Source organism: Gopherus flavomarginatus, chromosome 9, assembly GCF_025201925.1.
Source record: "Gopherus flavomarginatus isolate rGopFla2 chromosome 9, rGopFla2.mat.asm, whole genome shotgun sequence".
Lineage (NCBI taxonomy): Eukaryota > Metazoa > Chordata > Testudines > Testudinidae > Gopherus > Gopherus flavomarginatus.
This window is the reverse complement of record NC_066625.1, coordinates 19,821,746-19,842,417: the sequence shown is the minus strand read 5'-3', so window position 1 is coordinate 19,842,417 and position 20,672 is coordinate 19,821,746. Positions and strand designations below refer to the sequence as shown.

Sequence of the window (20,672 nt, the reverse complement as noted above, 5' to 3'; positions counted from 1 at the left end):
AGCGCTCTCTTGCCAGTGTTGACACTTGATTGCTTTTTGCCCTGTAATTGGCCTCTGGAGCTGTCCAATAATGCCTCAAATGACCGCTCTGCTCATTGTTTTGAACTTGGCTGCCCTGGAGACACACACTCCTCCCCTTTCAAAGCACCATTTTTTATAGCCATTGAGTGCTGTGCTGATCTACTCCGGGACACACATACAGGACACAAACCATTAGTGTGGAATGTTCATGCTGTTGAAAACAGGCAGGTAGGGGTGTGTGTGTGTGAGTGCTCAGGGAAGGAGGCAGGGCTGATGTTGGGGTTTCCCCCACTCCTTCTGCCTCAGGACCGGTTGCTTCCTGCCTCTGTCTGAACTTACAAGATGGCATGCTGACATACTATCCCTCAAAACACAGTCTTGCTTCCCCTCCTCCATGCGCGCGCGCGCACACACACACACACACACACACACACACACACACACCCCTCCCCCCTTCGGTTGAAAAGCAGCTGGCAATGTAGTAGGATGCCCATGGAACAATAGGATTGGGAAATGCTGTGCATGCCCCATGAGGCTTTGCAAACCCTTCCCAAAGCACCCTGCAGGCAGTTGCACAGTGGGATAGCTACCACAATGCACTGCCGTCTTTGCTGTTGCAAGAGCTGCTAATGTAGAAACCGTCACAAGGAGCACAGTGTGGACACGCATCAGCAGTTTAATTCCAACGTTTTAATAAGTGGTATAACTTGTGGCGCAGAAACTTGCTAGAGTAGACATACCCTTAGGGCTTGGCTACACTTGTGAGTTAGTGCTCATTAAAGCAGCCCCAAGCCCACTAGCTCACTCACCGTCCACTCTGGCAAGGCATGTAGAGTGCTCTGACTCCGCAGCTAGAGCGCTCCTGGTACTCCACCTTGGCGAATGGGATAACATTTGCTGTGCCTTGGCTACAACGCCTGGGTGTCAGTGTGGATGAGGGGTTGCATTACTGCGCTCTGATCAGCTTCCAGAAATGTCCTATAATCCCCTTAAGTCAAGTGGCCACTCTTCTTGTTGTTTTGAATCACTGAAGGAATGTGGATATGCCCTTTGAAAGCTCCGCCTGCATATTGTGCTTGGTAACCATAGAACTAAAAATGTAACCTGTTTTAAAACAAATTAAAGCTGAGATTCTGGAGAAATTGGTGGTAGACTTACTAAAAATCGATATATAAGAAATATTTATCTGCTGCTTTGCTGGGACATTGACATTTTATTAAAATAATACAATAAAAACAAAACCAGCAGCCATCTCCAGAAAAACTGCTGCAAAATTCAGTGCCCAGTGCAACCTAAAAAGTGAAGTTCCACACTAGACTTTCTTCTCCTGTGGAAATAGGTCCCTTCCGCTCCAAATTTTTTCCATGGGACAATCATTTCAATTTGCAAACCACTTGCCAACAGCTTCTGTGAGATCACTGCAATCTACGAAGTTGCTGTTTTTATGAAGTAGTAATTCAACATGCATGTGGAGCTCTTTATTTGTTATGCTAACAAGAAATTTTTTTTCACTTGAAAAATAGATGCATCAAGTATCATTAGATGGGGTGGAAAAATAAGAGCTGTTAATCATTGGTGGTACCCGCTTGTGACTTGTTTTTGAGTAGCTACTGCCTCATTGCTTTTCTGAATCCAGCAGTAGAAATGCCATTTTGTCATATTTCACCGTGATTACTAACTTCATTTGTCTTTAACTTCAGTTTATACCACTAAGTTTTCTTTTTCTGCTACACTTTTCCTGACTTCCTTAGAGTCTTGATTTGCACTAAGGATGTGAAACTATGAAACTGACATGGACTGCAGGAGGTATAGATATTTTTTTATTGCCCAACTAACCTAAATGTGTTGATTTAAAAATCAGCTGCTTGCTTCCTTTTCATCCTCTTCCCCACAGTATTAAATTCTCATGCTGTATTGCTCCCGTCCTCACACCCAAGCCTTTAGCTGGCAGTATTGCAGCACTCATTCACACTCAAACCACAGTGATGATCTAGTATTAGTGAGGAAACAGACTAGACTTACTGTCCCAGTTGAACCTCCCAGGGACCAGATGTCCCCAGTGACATTGTGGAGCTTTCCTTTTGCTCAGCTTTTTAAAACTGGCTTCTGTATTAAGGGCTTTCCTGATTTTTGTGTCTGGGAAAAGCCTTCAGGAGTGAAGAAGAAACAAATTGGAGTTTCCTTATTTCACAAATGTAAAGTTTTAAGATTTTCCCATAATCCAGTATTTTCCTATAATCCAGTACGCTTAGTTACACTTGTCTGCTTAGTTCCTCTTTTTCCTGACTTTTCTGTGCCTTTTGCCCTATTTTTTTTCTAAATCTTTTATTTTGCCTGTCTTATATTTTTCTTTCTCAACCAAACTGATTACAAGGGTCTTTTAATAGCCATATCACTGTTGGATAATTCTCTGAAAATACTTTAATTTTCTCCCTCACTGTGGGCATGATGTCAGTGGGAGTCTACAGGCTTTGAATCCAGCCTTGGAAAATGCATTGCTCTTGCAGCTGATAACTTCTAGTAGCAGTCTAGCTTTTTTCTGAACCATCTTGCCTTGTTTACGCCTTTGCTTGACTCTCACTGTATTTATTGTTAAAGTGGTGTTTCCTTGTGAGATGTTCTGGGGATCACCCAACCAGTAAGGGGTTCTGTGTCTGTCTGCCATGTAACTGTAGGTGCCTTTTACTCTGCAGCTTTAGTTCAGAGTCCTGACACCAGTAGCCTGTCAACAAATGCAAATTCTCACGCTGGCTTCCACCAGCTCAGTGACTCCTTGCAGGGTGACACCAACAGTCCCTCCGTTCAGAGTCTCCCCAAATCCGTCTCCCCAGGTTGTTAATTACCAGACAGTTTGAACATTTTCCCGTCTGGTTGTCATCCCCGAAAGCATGAAACCAGCCCCACAGACACCAGCTTACTTTGGCATGCGCACTCTGCTCAGTTTGCACACCAGAGACTGCTTAGGTTATAAATATACAAAAGGTTTATTTAATAGCAAAATCCAATTCAAAGGTAGAATAGTAAGGAAAACAAACATAAAGATGCAACCTTAGGCTTTACATCTCTATACTGGAGAAAATCTCTTTTCTAACTTTTCTACAAGTTACCGATTGCCGTGGAACAGTATTCCAGCATAACCCTCTATCTTACAGGAGATTGAGCGCTTCAGAAGCAGCTCCCACCAAGTGAGTATCTTCAATTTCTGGATGAAGACCTCGGTTTCAAGCTCACTTTTTTTTTTTTTGAAGGGGCTTTTTCCTTTTTTCCCTTTTCTCTCGGGTGGTGATTCGTGCTTATTCAGAGTGGGATATTTTAGCTATCCTGTCTCTCTTTCCACTAACTCTAGCGGCCCATTATTTGTCTACTCCTGGTTTGTAGGATGCTAGGTGCTTCTCGTCTGGCTGGGGAGACAGCCTGCCCTGCTTGACTGCACCACAAGTTTTGAGCACAGTTTTCTGTATACACAAACATATACATTAATAACCAGTGTGTATACATCTCATAATGACATCAAGTTCAGACCATTACAATTTAATAAAAGATCTTACTTGATATATGTTTATAGTAGAATAATGCAGTACACAATCAGTTGGTGTAGTTCAGGGGTTCTCTAATGGGGGTTGGAACCCCGCAGGGGGTCGCAAGGTTATTACATGGGAGGTTTGGGAGCTGTCAGCCTCCACCCCAAACCCTGCTTTGCCGCCAGCATTTATAATGGTGTTAAATATATAAAATAGTGTGTTTTTAATTTATAAGGGGGGTTGCACTCAGAGGCTTGCTATGTGAAAGGGATCACCAGTACAAAAGTTTGAGAACTACTGGTTTAGCTGCTTGCTTTTTGGCAAGTGCACCTCCTGTTCTCCCCTTGGAGTCTCTGGGCTCTGATTGTCATACCTTGTTTCCTTCTGCAAGGTATTTTGAGGTACAGCTATATGAAAGACAAATGAAAATATAAAGGTCAGTTGAATTGAAAATACCCTGAAATCATACATGTAAACCTCCTGCCAGTTTATACAGCAATAATGCGTAGAGCATTTCTCTGTCTGTTCAGTGACATGGCAACAGTGCAATGATTGGCTGCTAAGACACCACTTTCCCGGTATGTTTTGTGGCAGGAGAAAGGTCAGATTTGTACAGATTATACGTTCCTCCTTTTTTTGTCCCTACACGTCATATATTTGAGTATTGGTTTCAGAAATTGTGTTACTGAGGCATGAAGTAGATGTCAATGCCAGTTTTACATACGTAATCCTTAATTATGTAATTCATGTAAATGTAATTTACATACTTAATCCTTAATTAAACATATCCTTAATTAAAGTACATGCACAGAGAGCCCTTCTAGAATTGAAGGGGTTTTCAGTAGAACGTCTGTTTTACTGACTAATTGGGAACTGAAGAGTTCATAAAATGGAACATCTCAGAATTCTTCGAGTGCTGTCCCTGTGGGTGCTCCACTCTAGGTGACGGTGCGTCCCGGCTGTCGATCGGAGATTTTCGGTAGCAGTGCCTGGTTAGGGCGCACGCACCCAGATGGTATCTTCTGTCTAGTTGGAATCTTCCTGAGTGTGTGCGCCCCACACCCTCCTCATTCCTTCTCAAGCGTCCTCGGCTGAAGACGGGACTTGGGGCAGTGCTGCCTTCTCTTCCCTGATCTCTATAGGGAACAGTAACAAAGAACATAGGAATAATTATTAATTACTTTCCAGGTGTTTCCCTTCCTTTAGTATAGTTACATAGTTAGTTACTTAGTTTAAAAAAAAAACCAATGAGACACTCTCCTCGGCCATCTCTAATTCATAATGCCAGGAGTTTCAGGATTCAAAAGACGCATCTCCTGCCAGGACTCCATGCAACGGTCAGATGGGTACTCGCACTGTGTGAAGTGCCTCGGGGACACCCACATCCCCGCGAAGTGCCTCCATTGTGTTAGCCTCAAGTCAAGAGCTCGTTGTGACGGGGATCTGCTGCTCAAAATCATCATGATGGAAAAATCCCTGCAGCCGCTGTTGGAGACGGGAAAGGTTGAACCCGCTCCCACACGCTCCGCCCCCAGATCGGAACTGGTGAGGAGCGTTGCTTCACCCTCCCTGGAGCAGAGGTAAGAAGCTCAACGTTTCACATACGAGACTCTAACAAGGGCAGGGGGTCTCCAGCGAGACCCCTATCCCCTGTGCTGAAAGCAGGAAAGACAGTTGCCTCAGCCTCAGCCTCAGCAATGGCTCTGACAGAGTTCAGAGGCAGGGACCAGACCTCCCGCGCGGGGAAGGCACCTGTTGATTCGGTCCCCTCAGCGCTGCAAAAGACCACGGCGCGGACACCTTACTCCTCTTCGGCACCGCGAACGGCTACAGCATCAGCACCACGTTCCTCCTCGGCACCAGCAACGGCTGCGGTGCCGGCAGCACGTTCGGCACCAACACCGAAAAACAGCTGCGGTACTTACAGCGTGGTCAGCTTCAGCGCCAAAAGCAGCCGCGATCCGCCACCACGCTTTGTCTCAGCAGCGAAAATAGCTGCTGTGCCGACAGCGCAATCGGCCTCGGCATCGAGAAGAGCGTCGGCACCCAGCCACTCTTCTACCCACACACCAGCAGCAGACCCCCTGCAGGGCACCTCTAAGCTCAGTACAGCAGGACACTCTCTGTCACGGTCTCCTACTAATGACCTGGAGCAGAGAGCAGGCTTAGCTCAGCCTAGGGAGCAGGAGCAACAGCTTCTCACTCAGTGACCTTCTAGTGCCACCCGAGCCTCACTCTCCGCTCCTAGGTACAGAGGACTCTTTTCTTGAACCGCCACTTTCTCCACCTGACCTGGCTTTCACTGACGGTGACCTTGAGCTACAGCAGCAAGCGGAGTTCTGCCCTCCTGCTTCTCCTCCACAGGCACCTTTACCACCTCAGGTCATGGCTCAAGCCCAGCAGCCTCAGTTTCCCTACTTTGCCCCCCCATGGGCAGCACCTGGGTTCTCCTACCCTATGCCTTGGCCTCAGTGGTACCCGTGTAAGCATCCTCCTACCAATCATCTTCCCTCAGTGCCTCAGTCTCCTGCTCCATCCACTTCCAGGGGGCCTGAGCTCCCTCCTGAGCCTGGGAGCTACACACCATATCCTGACTCGCCTAACCCTAACTCTCCATTAGCCTCAGATGAAGCCATCCTCCCTCCACCTCCACAGTCCGTGGACGACTGCAAACAATTTCAAGAACTTTTTAGGAGGGTTGCACTCAGTCAGGATATCCCCTTAGAAAGAGGTTCAGGAGATGCAACACAAACTCCTCAAAATCCTTCAACCGTCTGTGCTCTTGAAAATCGCTCTCCCTATAAACGAAGCACTCATGGAGCCAGCCGACACTCTGGCAAACCCCAGCTTCTCTAGTACCAACTTGCAAGAAGGTGGAACGTAAGTACTACATTCCTGCAAAGGACGCAGACTTCCTGTTTTCTCACCCACCACCGAACTCTCTTGTCATCGATGCAGTTGCACAGAGGGCCAAACAGTCACAATATCGACCCACTCCACAAGACAAAGACCTTAGACGCCTTGATGTCCTGGGCCGCAAGGTTTATACTTCCTCTACACTACAATTCAGGATTGCAAACTATTCTGCTCTCCTCCCCAGCTATGATTTTGATAATTACAATAAGCTTTTCGAATTTGCCTCATACATCCCAGAGGACAGAAGAGCAGACTTCAAATCAATCCTGTCTGAGGGACAACTGATCTCCAGAACGGCCCTACAGGTGTCCTTAGACACGTCGGACACAGCAGCCCGTACCACTGCAACTGCTGTGGTTATGCGCAGATCCTCATGGCTCTCTGCGTCAGGCATTCCTAAAGAACTCCAGACCGAAGTGGAGGATCTCCCCTTTGATAAGGACAAACTCTTTTCGGAAAAAACTGATGAACTCCTCCACACCATGAAAGATTTGAGAGCGACGCTGCGCACCCTGGGCATTCAGGAGACAACGATACCAACCCTAGCAAAGGCCACGCACACATCAGTACTATCGCCCTCAATCCAGACCATACGACACAACTAGGAATCGTACTAGACCTCTCAAACGCAGACAAAATCAAAATCAAGCCACCACCTTCTGTCCACCGGGCAATAAACAACAGTTTTGAAACGTTGGTCGAGGGTCTGCACGACCACCGCTTGATTCCACCACTTACTGGAGGCGGTGGCCAAATGGACAAGTATTTCCAACGTGCCTGGCAGTGGGTTACACAGGACCGCTGGGTCCTCGAAATAGTTCAGACCGGTTACTCCATCCCTTTTTATATCCTACTCTGCTACCCTTCCCCGTCCCTCTTCAGAGACCCTTCTCACAAGCAATGACTTCGCACAGAAGTGGCACACCTTCTGCAACTAGGCGCAGTGAAACCTGTGCTGACACAACATCAAGGGACAAGGTTCTACTCCCATTACTTTCTACGCAGAAGAAAACCGGGGGATGGAGGCCTATACTAGATCTACGCTGACTGAACAAATTTGTGAGGACGCAAAGATTCAAGATGGTCACACTGGGCACAATAATACCTGCATTGGATCAAGGGGACTGGTTCACAGCTCTTGACCTACAAGATGCTTACTTCCATATATCAATTCATCCAGCTCACAGACGCTTCCTACGATTCACAATCGGCGGGATCATTTCCAATACAGACTTCTCCCTTTCAGACTTTCCACAGCTCCAAGAGTTTGTTTTTTTTCCCAAGATCCTAGCTGTGGTTGTGGCTCACCTATGCGAACACGTGGTCACACCTTTCCCCTACCTGGACGATTGCCTCATCAGGGGCGACTCCTATGGCGAAACACTTCAAGCCACACTTTTCGCCATATCCCTTTTTCACAGCCTACGCCTCCAAATAAACATCCAGAAATCCACCCTGATACCCACGCAACAGATCGAGTTCATCGGAGTTCATCTCGACTCAACCCAGAGCAGAGCCTCACTCTCATACAACAGATTCCTCGCTATCATGCAGCTCATACGCACGCTCTCTATTCGTCCCAGGAGGCAAGCAAGAATCTGCCTACAGCTCCTTGGTCACATGGCAGCTACCACCTTCGTAGTTCAGCACGCCAGGCTACATATGAGATGCCTCCAGGGCTGGCTCAACTCCAGTTTCAAACCCAGCAGACATCCCTTCGGGATGCTGCTAACTCCTCCATCCACTGTTATAACTTCCCTACAATGGTGGACAAATCCAGAAAACCTCTGCACAGGGGTTTCCTTCCAGCAACGATTCCCAACGCTTATGCTCACCACGGACGCTTCCCTGATTGGTTGGGGAGCGCATCTAGGGGAACATAGGGCACAAGGCCGGTGGTCTGCATCAGAGACACATCTACACATAAATCTCTTAGAGCTCGGAGCAGTGAGGAAAGCATGCCTTCACTTTCTTCCCCTCATAAAGAACGAATACCTGCGAGTCTTAACAGACAACATAGCATGTATGTATTACATAAACAGACAAGGCGGAGCCCGATCACATTCCCTCTGCATGGAAGCCATTCAATATGGAATTTGGTGCATATGACACCAAATACAGATCATCGCTTCCTACCTACCAGGCTGTCACAACACTACTGCTGATGCACTCAGACACTTCTCAACAGAACACGAATGGGAATTGCACCCCGCAATACTCCAACAGCTTTTCTCCCACAGGGACACGCCATCAATAGATCTCTTCACCATGACCCGAAAACAAAAATGCCCCCTGTTTTGCTCCAGGGTGGGACTCGGGACTGCATCCCTAGGGAATGCATTCCTCATCCCATGGAACAACTACCTCCTGTACGCCTTCCCACCTATCCCTCTACTACACAGGGTTCTTTGGAAGATTGTGGACGACAAGGCCCAGATAATCCTTATTGCCCCGGCTTGGCCAAGACAGACGTGGTACCCCTGCCTTCTCCGCATGTCCTCCCGTCACCCATGGGCTCTCCCCAACAGGGCAGACCTCCTTTACCAGGGCAACAGACGAATCCTTCACCCCCAGCTCCAAAAGCTCCACCTCACAGCTTGGTTCCTTCATGAACTAGCCTGTTCCGACCAAGTCCAACATGTCGTCTTGCACAGTAGGAGAGACTCCACTCATAAAACCTACCTTCAGAAGTGGAGGTGTTTCGCTGTTTGGTGTTCACATATACATTTAGCACCCTCCCTGACATTCTAGACTACCTCCTGAAACTAAAACAGGATGAACTTTCGCTCAGCTCCATCAAAGTGCACCTGGTGGTGCTTACCACCTTCCATGAGCTATTGGATGGGTACTCACCTTTTACACACACCACCGTTAAACACTTTCTTTCTGGCCTGCAAAATCTTTACCCTGAAATTCATCCAACAGTGGCTACATGGAATCTTAACCTCTTTCTTCATGCTCTCATGAAACCTCCATTTGAGCTGTTGGCTACCTCCACTCATCTCCACATGTCCATGAAGGTGGCTTTCCTAGTCGCCATAACATCAGCAAGGAGAGTGGGTGAAATGAGTGCCCTCATGGCCCACCCTCCCTACACAATCTTCTCCAAAGATAAAGTCACTTTGAGACCACATCCTAAATTTCTTCCTAAGGTGGTGTCGACCTTCGACCTCAACCAACCTATATACTTACCGACTTTCTATCTCAAACCTCACAAAACTCCGCAGGACGCAACCCTGCATACTCTCGACGTCAGACAAGCAATTGCCTTTTATTTAGAATGGACTAAACCTTTTTGCAAGTCTCCACGACTCTGTTTCCATTGCTCAAAGGGCACGGCTATCTCTAAACGTCTATCCAAGTGGATCTCTGACTGCATCAGATCCTGTTACCATGTGAAGAAACTTCAACCGCCCGACAACATTAGAACTCCGTTCCACTAGAGCCATGTCGACATCCATTGCCTTCTTACACAACATTCCCATTCCTGATATCTGCAAGGTGGCGATATGGTCATCTGAATACACGTTTGCAAAACACTATGCTCTCACGCAAGACACTATGGCAGACGCAATGGTAAGCCATACAGTACTATCTTCAGTACTCCTTACCGCATCTCCAAAGTCCCACCAACCATAGTGGGTATTGCTACACATTCACCTAGAGTGGAGCACCCACAGGGACAGCACTCGAAGAAGAAGTGAAAGTTACTCACCTTGCAGTAACTGAGGTTCTTTGAGATGTGTGTCCCTGTGGGTGCTCCACTCCCCGCCCTCCTGCCCTCTACTTTGGAGTACAGAGATGACTCTCCACGGTAGAGAAGGAACTGAGGAGGGTGTGGGGCGCACGCATTCAGGAAGATTCCAGCTACACGGGAGATACCATCTGGGTGCGTGTGCCCCAACCAGGCACTGCTACCGAAAATCTCCAATCGACAGCGCCGGGACGCACCGTCACCTAGAGTGGAGCACCCACAAGGACACACATCTCGAAGAACCTCAGTTACTGCAAGGTGAGTAACTTTCTCTTACAGAATGCGTAATGTGCAAGTGGTAGTCTTGTGCACTGCATCACTTTATTCTTGTCCTTTGAGCCACTGCAAAGCGACTTCCAATACACAGAAGGCTTGAGAATGTGAAGGGATGTTGACTTGTCGTTCATCGGCATCACGTAATGAAAGTGGTAGGTTTTATTTTTCCCCACTGGGAAGATGATTTGCATAACTGATCACGTGTGAGGCTGATCATAAAATCAGGTATTGCTGTAACTGTATCAGCTGTTATAAGGTTTCTAAATTGCTATCCAGTTTAATGAGAGATATTCTCTTGACTATTGTATGGGGAGCAGCGAAATTGAAATCTTTAAAGCAGGAAACAATTGTGTAGTGATGAAATGTAAGCATGACTAAGCTGAAAATCTTAATGGTCTGTAGTGTAGTTGTAACCATGTCAGTCCCAAGATATCAAAAAGGCAAGACAGGTGAGGTAATACCTCTTACTGGACCAGTCTCTGTTTGTGAGAGAGAAACTTTTTAAGCCACATAGACCTGAAGAGCTCTGTGTGGTTTGAAAGCTTGTCTCTCTCTCACCAACACACATTGTCCAATAAAAGATATAATCCAGATGGGGTCCTTCAGTGATAAGGGAATGTGTAAGCATGCTAGCCCAATGACTTTCACGTATAGCAACTGCATTCTCATTGTAGCTTCTGCAGAATCAGCAAAGGAGATGTTTGACTCGGCGGTGCAGGAAGATTTCTTAACACACATACATACACTGGAAATTATAATTAGGGATTCAGGTTTTCCAGTGTTGAGATTTTACTTATTGTCAAAACAATGAGGAGTCCTTGTGGCACCTTAGAGACTAAAGGTGCCACAAGGACTCCTCGTTGTTTATCTGATACAGACTAACACGGCTACCATTCTGATACTTACTGTCAGTGCCTGTTCTTTTCACTACTTCCTAGGAAAGTCTTTGTTTTGTTTATGTATTTGATCAGAAACTTTTTATTTCACTGCTTACAGGATATAATTTTTTTTTTAAAACTTGTTACTTTTATCCTATAGTCCTGCAGTGTGACAGCCAAACCTATCACTTACTATGTATAACCAAGAACTGAACTCTGGAAAAAAAACAAAATCTTGAAGGCTCTGACTTACAGCAAACAGCATGAAAAGGGTACAAATCTTGTTGAATGTCTTTCTGCCTTCTGCTCGCTCTCTCTCTCCAGCTACATGTTTGTTTTGTTTGTTTTAAACACTAGTTCCTGAAGAATTAGGATAATTGTTCTTGGTTTAAATCGGAATACCTCTATGCTTCATAGGTTGTTTTTTTTTTTCTTTTTCTCTCCCCCCCCCCCCCCCCCCCCCCCGTAGAACACTTCCTGGAGGAGTTGGAAAGTTCATAAAACAGCAATATAATATATGACACGACACTTAAAACGATAGAGACTAGAACACTGTCAACCTGATATCTAGCTAGTCTAAAAAAATTAACTAAAAATATTTCCACGGTTACATCAGCCTCTGTTTTCCTTCTGCCAACTTTTGTGACTGTGCAGCCACGTTTTCTTATCTTTCAGAATGTATTTATAAATTCCTGTCTGTCTGCAAGACACCTGTGTGGATAGGGAAGAATTTCAAGGTGGTAGTATGGGCTGTTGGATAGAGGCCTGGGATTCAGGAGGGCTGAATTCTGTTCCCAGCTTTGCCAGTAGATTGCTTGGTGGCCTTGGGCAGATCACTTCACCTTCCTGTGCCTCAGTTTTTCCATATTTTAGGAAGGAGGTAAAGTGCTTTGAAATCTACAGATCAAATGCTATGTGTTATTGAATGAGACTATAGTTACTTACTTTCTACACAATGCTGTAAAATGTGAAGTCAACAGAAAAAAAGTGTTTTTTCTCTACACTTTAGTTGTAATAATCTTAAGTGTTTAAGTTTATTTCACACATCTGATTTTTTTTTTTTTAAATTGACTGTGGTCCTTATAACTCTGGAGGGCAAGTGTCTTTTACTGTAGCATACTCTGCTTTACTTTTGGTATAAGCATTTTTATCCTGCTGTATCATTCTGTATATGAAAAAAATCAATTTTCTAAACAGGAAGTAACTGATCTCTTCAAATATTTGAAGAGAAACTATTTGCTGCTGAATTACATCCTGTTTTCAGTTTTATAATGCTAATGTAGCTATTTACTATCCCAATACTTGATTTTGATTAAAATTATATTCTTATCTCGGTAGTGATAATCATGTATGATTTCCTGCATTGTAGTCTCTGTTTTCCTTAATTCAAACTAATGAGTTCTCCTGGGATAGGATTTCCTTTGGTAGTGAATGTGTGTCACTGTATATAGCTTTGTGGCCAGTAATGGAAATGGTGACTATACTTCAATTACCATGATGGTCGATATTCTTTTGGCTTCTGTACGTGATAGCTTTAGATTAGACTCGGTTTATGCACTATGTTCAGAGCATAGGAAAAGTAACCTCAAACTGCACAACAGAACTTTTAGCGCACTGTATAGCAGCCACATAGTGTCCACCTGAGACATTACTATGTGGCAAGCTAGCACACTGTCGATTAACTCTCTGGCTTGTGTCCCATGTGGGCAAACTCTTAGGGTACGTCTGCACTACGAAATTAGGCTGGATTTATAGAAGTCAGTTTTTTAGAAATCGTTTTTATACAGTCGATTGTGTGTCCCCACCCAAAATGCTCTAAGTGAATTAAGTCTTCGGACTGCGTCCACAGTACTGAGGCTAGCGTCGACTTCTGGAGTGTTGCACTGTGGGTAGCTATCCCACAGTTCCCACAGTCTCCGCTGCCCATTGGAATTCTAGGTTGAGATCCCAATCCCCAATGGGGCAAAAAAAGTGTCGCGGGTGGTTCTAGGTACATGTTGTCAGGCCCCCTGCTCCCTCCCTCTGTGAAAGCGATGACAGACAATCGTTTCGTGCCTTTTTTCCTGGGTTACCTGAGCAGACACCATACTGTGGCAAGAATGGTTCCCGCTCAGCTCACCATCACCGTACGTCTCCTAGGTGCTGGCAGACGTGGGACTGCATTGCTACACAGCAGCAGCTTATTACCTTTTGGCAGCAGACGATGCATTACGATTGGTAGCCACCGTTGTCGTATTCCTGGATGCTCTTTTACTCGATCTTGGTGAGGTTGGTCAGGGGTGCCTGGGCAGACATGGAGTGACTCAGCCAGGTCGTTCCCATCTTCTGTCGAATACCCAGGAGATGACAATGGCCAGCAATTGTACTGCACCGTCTGCTGCCGGTTTAAGATGTAAAAGATAGATGGAGTGGATCAAAACAAGAAATTGACCCGGCAATGTGCACATCATGCTGTTGAGCTCTGCATGGTCACCTGTGCTGATCAGCTCATCACGCTGTCCAAACAGGAAATGAAATGCAAAAGTTTGCAGGCCTTTTCCTGTCTACCTGACCAGTGCATCTGAGCTGAACGCTGTCCAGAGTAGTCACAATGAAGCACTCTCAGATAGCTCCTGAAGGCCAAAAGCATCGAATTGCATCCTCACTACCCCAAATTTGACCTGGCAAGACTCATTTCAGTGCTAATCCCCTCATCAGAGGTGGAGTAAAGAAATCGATTTAAAGAGCCCTTTAAGTCGAAAAAAGGGCTTCGTTTTGTGGACGGGTCCAGGCTTAAATCAGATTTGCTGCTAAATTTGACCTAAAATCATAGTGTAGACCAGGCATCAGATACATAAAGTTTGATCCTCCTTCTGTTTAGAAGTTGTCAGCTTCATAGCGGGAGCAGGAATCACGCCAAAAGGGAAAGGCTCTTCCGCCTTAGTTGTACAGATCATCTTGGTGAATTCTCAAGGATTGAGAGAATTTTCATGCTATTTAATGATGCCTTGTGAAGCTGGCTTTACAACAGCACTTCCAAGATTTCTTCTTTAATCTTGGATTTTTAATCTTTACATATCTTTTTCACACTAAATATTAAGTAACGTTTCTGAAACAGGTGTAATGGGGACAGGAAACTGCAGCATTTTTCTGCAGAGATACTTTTAAAAATAACTAGTTAGTGAAGTTAAAGATCTCAGTATGCCAGCTGAGTTAGAAGATGGCTGCGGTAGTTGTTGTGAAACCAGCACAGAGAACAATGACTTGGGTTTTTTTTTGTTTTTTTGGTTTGGTTTTGTTTTGTTTTGTTAGGTGGTAAATTTTGCTTTTTCATTCATTACTTATCCATTTTGTTTCCTCAGGATTGGAACCTGACCTGGCACACAGAAAATCCAGATTTCACTAAGTGCTTTCAGAACACCATCCTTGTCTGGGTGCCTTGCATTTACCTGTGGGTTTGCTTCCCAATATACTTCCTGTACCTCCGTCATCATGACAGGGGCTATATCCAAATGTCACATCTCAACAAAACCAAAACAGTAAGTGACTTTTACTTCAGAGTCTGTGCCATGTATTTGGATTTTTTGGTTTTATTTTCAAATACACCTCTACCTTGATATAACGCAACCGGATATAACACTAATTCAGATATAATGTGGTAAAGCAGCGCTTCAGGGGGGCAGGGCTGCACACTCCGGTGAATCAAAGCAAGGTTGATAGAACACGGTTTCACCTATAACACGATAAGATTTTTTGACTCCTGAGGACAGCGGTATATCAAGGTAGAAGTGTATATACTGAACTGACTTTTTGTTTTTAAATAGTTTAACTTCATGAAATGTTTGTATCGGGATGGGGTCCATGCATACCATTCACCTGAATTTAATTTCCAAGTCTTATGCTGTCATGTCAACGGGCTGCCTGAGAATAAGTTTGTCAAGTGTAAAAAAGCACGTATCCTTCAAGGTCCTTGCGTGTGTGCTGATACATGTTACTGGCCCTTTGATACAGCCCCCACAGCGTGCCCTGAAGTTAGGAAGTACAACTTTGTTGGCCAACTTGATCCTGAAGCTTCAACCCTAGAAATGAAAGGATTTTATTAAACTAATCAGGTTTTTGAACATCTCGTAAAGTGTATAAAATAGTCTGTCTTTCTTTTTAGAGTAATTGTATTAATCCTGTTCCATTTCTCTTGAGCAACTGGCATTTAACAATCTTTTAACAGAGTTTATTCCTCTGTAAAACAAGCAAGAGCCTTTGAGAGGAGTTGTGGTACATTAATGTATATTTTTGAGGATTTCTGCCTAGTTTATAAACTTTCAATTTAAGAGTTTCTTCCAGCCTAAGTTGAGATATACGCCAGTCTTTCCTTCATAAAATGTTAGTGTGGGATATGATATTTAGAATAAATCTGAACTACGTAACACAGTAATCTTAAAATTCTCTCTTAATCGGGAACCTAGAGAGAGATTATTTTTTTACCTCATGTACTAGGTATGTTGTATACAGTTGGACTAATTTTAATTGCCTAATAGGACCACACACATAGGGCAATTGCATTGGACTGTGTATGTATTAATTTGTTGTACCAAAAGACATTTTGTTACACGCAGTAAGAGTTCACTTTCAATATTTATTCATACTTCTATATTCCAGGCCTTGGGCTTACTGTTGTGGATAATCTGCTGGGCAGATCTTTTCTACTCTTTCTGGGAAAGAAGTCAAAATGTTTTCCGACCTCCAGTTTTTGTCATTAGCCCTACAGTTTTGGGCATAACAATGGTAAGTATAAATCATTCTACTCAGAGTCCTTCTGTGATGCAAAAACCCGACCACTAATCTACTTTCCGCAACTGTACATATTGCCTCTTTTTGTTTGCTTAGCATTTTCATTCCATTAGGTACAATCATCATTTTACAGATTTCCCTTGCTGCTGAACTGAAAAGCTGATTTTTTTTGATTAATATAAAGCGAACTTTGTGCTGAAAGCTGCATATCAGCATGTTGAGAAGCATACAGGCTAGTTCTAAGACATCTACATTTCTTTGGAGGTTAGAGGTTCCATTTACTCATGCACATGCTTGAGAACTTGATTTTATTCTGTGGACCAGTAACTCTTAATAGAAGCTCTTAAAACCATAAAATAAGTCGAGCGTTGCCAACATTACTGAATTTTAAAAATAAAAATTCAAATTGTTATGTGTATTTGTAAAGACCCTTGAGTTCTCTGGGTCTGAATGAACGACATGTGGTGTTTATGCTCAAACTCTAGACACTGTGATGGAAAGTGTTAAAAGTTAGTTTTCTAGGTGCTAGATGTCCCAGACTGCCTGCCTGCTGGGAAGTGCAGGTACTATCCTGTTAGCTTTTTTAAAAAGCTGAGTACATTGTGCTTCTTCAGGAAAACCTCTCTTCAGTAATCAGCAAGTTGATTTTTTTTTTCCTTCAGCCCAGATTAGAAGTAATACAAACTTAAAACCCAGTTAAAACAACACACTTGAAAAGAATAACCCAGACCCATACCTGACCATAATTTCATGCAAGGTTAATGATATGACTAAAATGGGAACCCCTGGACCCATTGTAAACGTGCTTTATGCCACATGAGGGCTACATGAGTTTCCTAAAGTGTATGAAAGTTCCTCTAAATAGAGGTGGAAATGGAAAAGACAGACAGACATCACATCTGTTAGTGTCACTTTATTTTAACCAGTATGAAAGAGATGATGATTTAAAGATAAACTCTTGCTAAGTCAGCTTTCAAGTGCTTAGCCCTGGGAAATCTCTTGGAAAGGTTAAAAATCTTCATGATTAGACATGGCTGTTTATGTTGATTTGTGACACCCCCCAGCCCCCAGAGGCTTTGAACATATTTTGTCTGGTGCTCTGCTTTTCCCCTCTCCGTATTGTTTTTTTAAACTGATGCCCTTTGGATTAGGAACTAGCTTCCAGTTATTTTTGCACAGGACCGAAGACGTTGAGACATAGTTGGAACTTCTGGGTGATACTGGAATAGAAACACTAAAATATGGTTTGGGATAGACATGGTTGTGCTTCGTATATTGCGCTTGCTTTGCATATCATTTAATTTTTTAACCTTCTATGAACATAACCTGCTTATGCTATCTTTTTATCTGTCTAGTTGCTCGCCACATTTTTAATACAATTTGAGCGAATGAAAGGAGTCCAGTCTTCAGGCGTAATGTTGATTTTCTGGTTCACTGCACTGTTGTGTGCCACAATAATTTTCAGGTCCAAAATACTGCACGCCTTAAAGCTGGTAAGTGATTACTTTTCAACTGAGGTGAGTTAAGTGCTGCAATAGCAGTGGCTACTTGTTTAATGGTTTAATCTGTAGTGCCCATCAGTGCTGCTTAAGACACTGAGCGAGTTGATGATCCATTAAGTGTACCTTCATTCCTGAGCTTTTAAGGGCTATTAAGTCATGCTTGGTTTATTTTTTATTTAGTTTTCCATGTTTGAAACTAATCAAAGGTTTGATGGTCTTATAAATATTAGCAAGGAAGTTTAAAAGCAAAACAGTTTTACTGGAACGTCTAGAAACATTCAAAATGTATTGAATAGAATGAAGGAGTGTACGGTTACATCTGAAACAATGCAGGCTAAAGTTTAGTTCTTTTTCCTGTTGATTATACAGAGGATTTCCTTAAGCACTTGCTTTGATGGTAGCTCTGTTTCATACACCCATTTGGTCAAAGTGTTCCCTTGTATAGTTAGACTATTTTAGATCTCACTGGGGTTGGGTTTTTAATAAAGAAGTTACCCTTGGCTAATTCATTAAATTGTAGCGCTGGCTGAAAATAGAATGTGACTTTCTTGGAAAAAGTTCCTCAACTTTGTGAGGTTTTTGGAATACTTTTGACTGGCTCCTATTAAATTCGTATTGGGTTTAGCAGTGGCCCTGTGCTTTCTTCAGCGTAAATTGTCTCTACTTTCTTTGGGATTGTTGGATTGAGCTGTGCACAAGCATAGGAAGAGGAGGCTGTGGTGTCTGAACACAACATCGTGTGGTGGACTAATTTTTAATCCGGGCTCTGTTACTTTCTTCCTCTGCGGGCATGGCCAAATCACTTACTGCTATGCCATGAAACCCCTTGTGATTTGATCCTAGCTTTAAACTGGAGTGAATTGCACAGGTGCAGGTCATGGCTTAAATACTACATGCGTACTAGGGAATTGTACATGTGGCTACACCCGTGGCTGAAAACTCCAGTGTAGACAAGGCCTTGGAAGAAAAAGAGTGAGAAGCTCAGGAACTCTGTGGTGTCCTCAGATGAACCTGGTGCCAAAAAGCTCCCCTCTTCTCCTCTCTCCTCCACAAAGATGAAACTGTTTCTCCTGTAATGTTTTGCATAGAGGTGGAGAGACAAGGTGGATGAGGTAATATCTTTTATTGGCCCACCTTCTGCTGGGGAGAGAGAGGCAAGCTTTTGAGCTTTACACAGGTCACCTGAAGAAGAGCTCTTTATAAGCTTGAAAGGGTGTGTGTGTGTGTGTGTGTGTGTGTGTGTGTGTGTGTGTGTCTCTCTCTCTCTCTCTCTCTCTCTCTCTCTCTCTCTCTCTCTCTCTCTCTCGCCACCCCCTCTCCCCCCAATCTCCCAACAAAAGTTGGGCCTGTAAAAGATGTTACCTCACCCACCGTGTCCCTCTAATATCCTGGGACCGACATGGCTATAACAAGAAAGCATTGCATAGAGATGGCCAGACATTCTGTTTTATCCATGTGAGTCCTAGAATGTTGTCAGCAATGCATTTAGGCTAGAATGCCCAGTACTCTCCTGAGGAATGCTTGCTGCACAGAACCCACCTTTTGCTTGGTTTATAAGAATATTTACTTCCTCTGATGCTTGGATACTTATTTCCGAATAAAGGCATTTGGTACATGGTCACTTGTTGTACATTAAGCAGTTGCTTTACATCTTCTAACCAGAATATCAAATCTTTTTTTAGGGTCCTGAAGTTGATGTATTTCGTTACGTTACCTTCTACAGCTACTTCGTCTTGGTGCTAATACAGCTTATACTGTCCTGCTTCCCAGAACGACCGCCTCTGTTTTCTGAAACTGTTAATGACTCTGTAAGTGTTCAGTAATGTTTTTACCCAAGAGGAATAGACTGGAATATAAAGTGTCCTACCTGTAATACTGTTTACAGTGAGTCATTGGGCCTGATTTTGGAGGATGTTTAATTCAGTTCCCATTGAATTTAAACTGCAGTAGAAGGCACTTGCTGTTCACTATCGAGTTGATTTGTGAGTGAGGACGTTTGACACCATGCAGGATTAGGTCCACAGCATGCAGAGATTAGATGGATTTTGTAAACAATGTCAACAGTTTGAGACAGGCTGGTGGTGGTGATGGCTAAATGGGAGGAGACTGCTTTAGCTATCCTGGAACATGGATGGTAGAGGTAAAATATTTTTCTGGTAGGCACTGGGTTTGATTCTAAGAAATACTGCATTGACACAGCTGCTGTGGTGTAAAGGTTTATTTACTTTTTATCTTTTGTATGATAAGCCTGCATTCTGCCTACAAGGGATAAATATCCTACAACGATGTGTAAAATGAGGTTGGTGACTATAGGCGATGAATGTATTTGCATCTGTTGCAGCACATAAATTGAAAGATTCCTCAGTTTAAAATGTCACACCTCCATGGAAAGAGTAGATAAATATAGTTGGGGTGGTCTGTACTTTTTTTTAACTCTACCCAGCGCTTGCCTTTTGTTACTTGAACAACAGTTTCACGTATGTTTAACTCTGAGTCTAACGCTACATGTCAGCTCCCCAAAATGGATTTTCAATGATAAAAGAGCATTTTCTTCCTTTTGCTGCCCTGGTTTTGGCAGCACTTTGTGATTACTCTGAAAATATAGGCCTACTTGAGAGAGGGAGGAGGTAGGTTAACAGTGTGGCTCCAGCTACTGGAGACTGTTATGTGTTTGTAAAGTGGAAATACTATGGGCCTCTTCTGTGAATGGAAGTGCTGCAGTCCTTGAGCTGGTAATGGCTGATGTAGTACGTCTGAAATTGGTGAAAGAAGGAGTTGATATCACAGCTTACTGTTTTAGCTGCAAACTACAGCAGTTGCCATCTACCAGGTTACCACAATTACTTTTTATTTTAAATGCAGAGTGTAACTGGTATCTCAGGTACCACCCTTGGCAAGTGCTGACTTCATATGTCTTGATGGGGGACATGCTGCTGATCTTTTGAGGTCTCCTAAGCAGACCAGCTATCCACGTCTTTTAGGCACTGTGACCACTTCAGAAAAAGAAATCAGGGTAGAGTAATACAGGTGGATTAAA

The 20,672-nt window shown here is 43.8% G+C and overlaps 1 protein-coding gene across 2 annotated transcripts in view; it reads left to right on the top strand.

The window, feature by feature from the left end:
• Nucleotides 1–20,672, top strand: part of LOC127058148 (multidrug resistance-associated protein 1) — a 98,443-nt gene that overhangs the window by 26,853 nt on the left and 50,918 nt on the right. For both annotated transcript variants that reach the window (XM_050967683.1, XM_050967684.1), the window contains exons 2-5: nt 14,708–14,884; nt 16,002–16,127; nt 17,489–17,626; nt 19,318–19,443. In XM_050967683.1, coding sequence (XP_050823640.1) covers nt 14,708–14,884; nt 16,002–16,127; nt 17,489–17,626; nt 19,318–19,443 — 567 coding nt within the window. The remainder of the gene's footprint in view (nt 1–14,707; nt 14,885–16,001; nt 16,128–17,488; nt 17,627–19,317; nt 19,444–20,672) is intronic.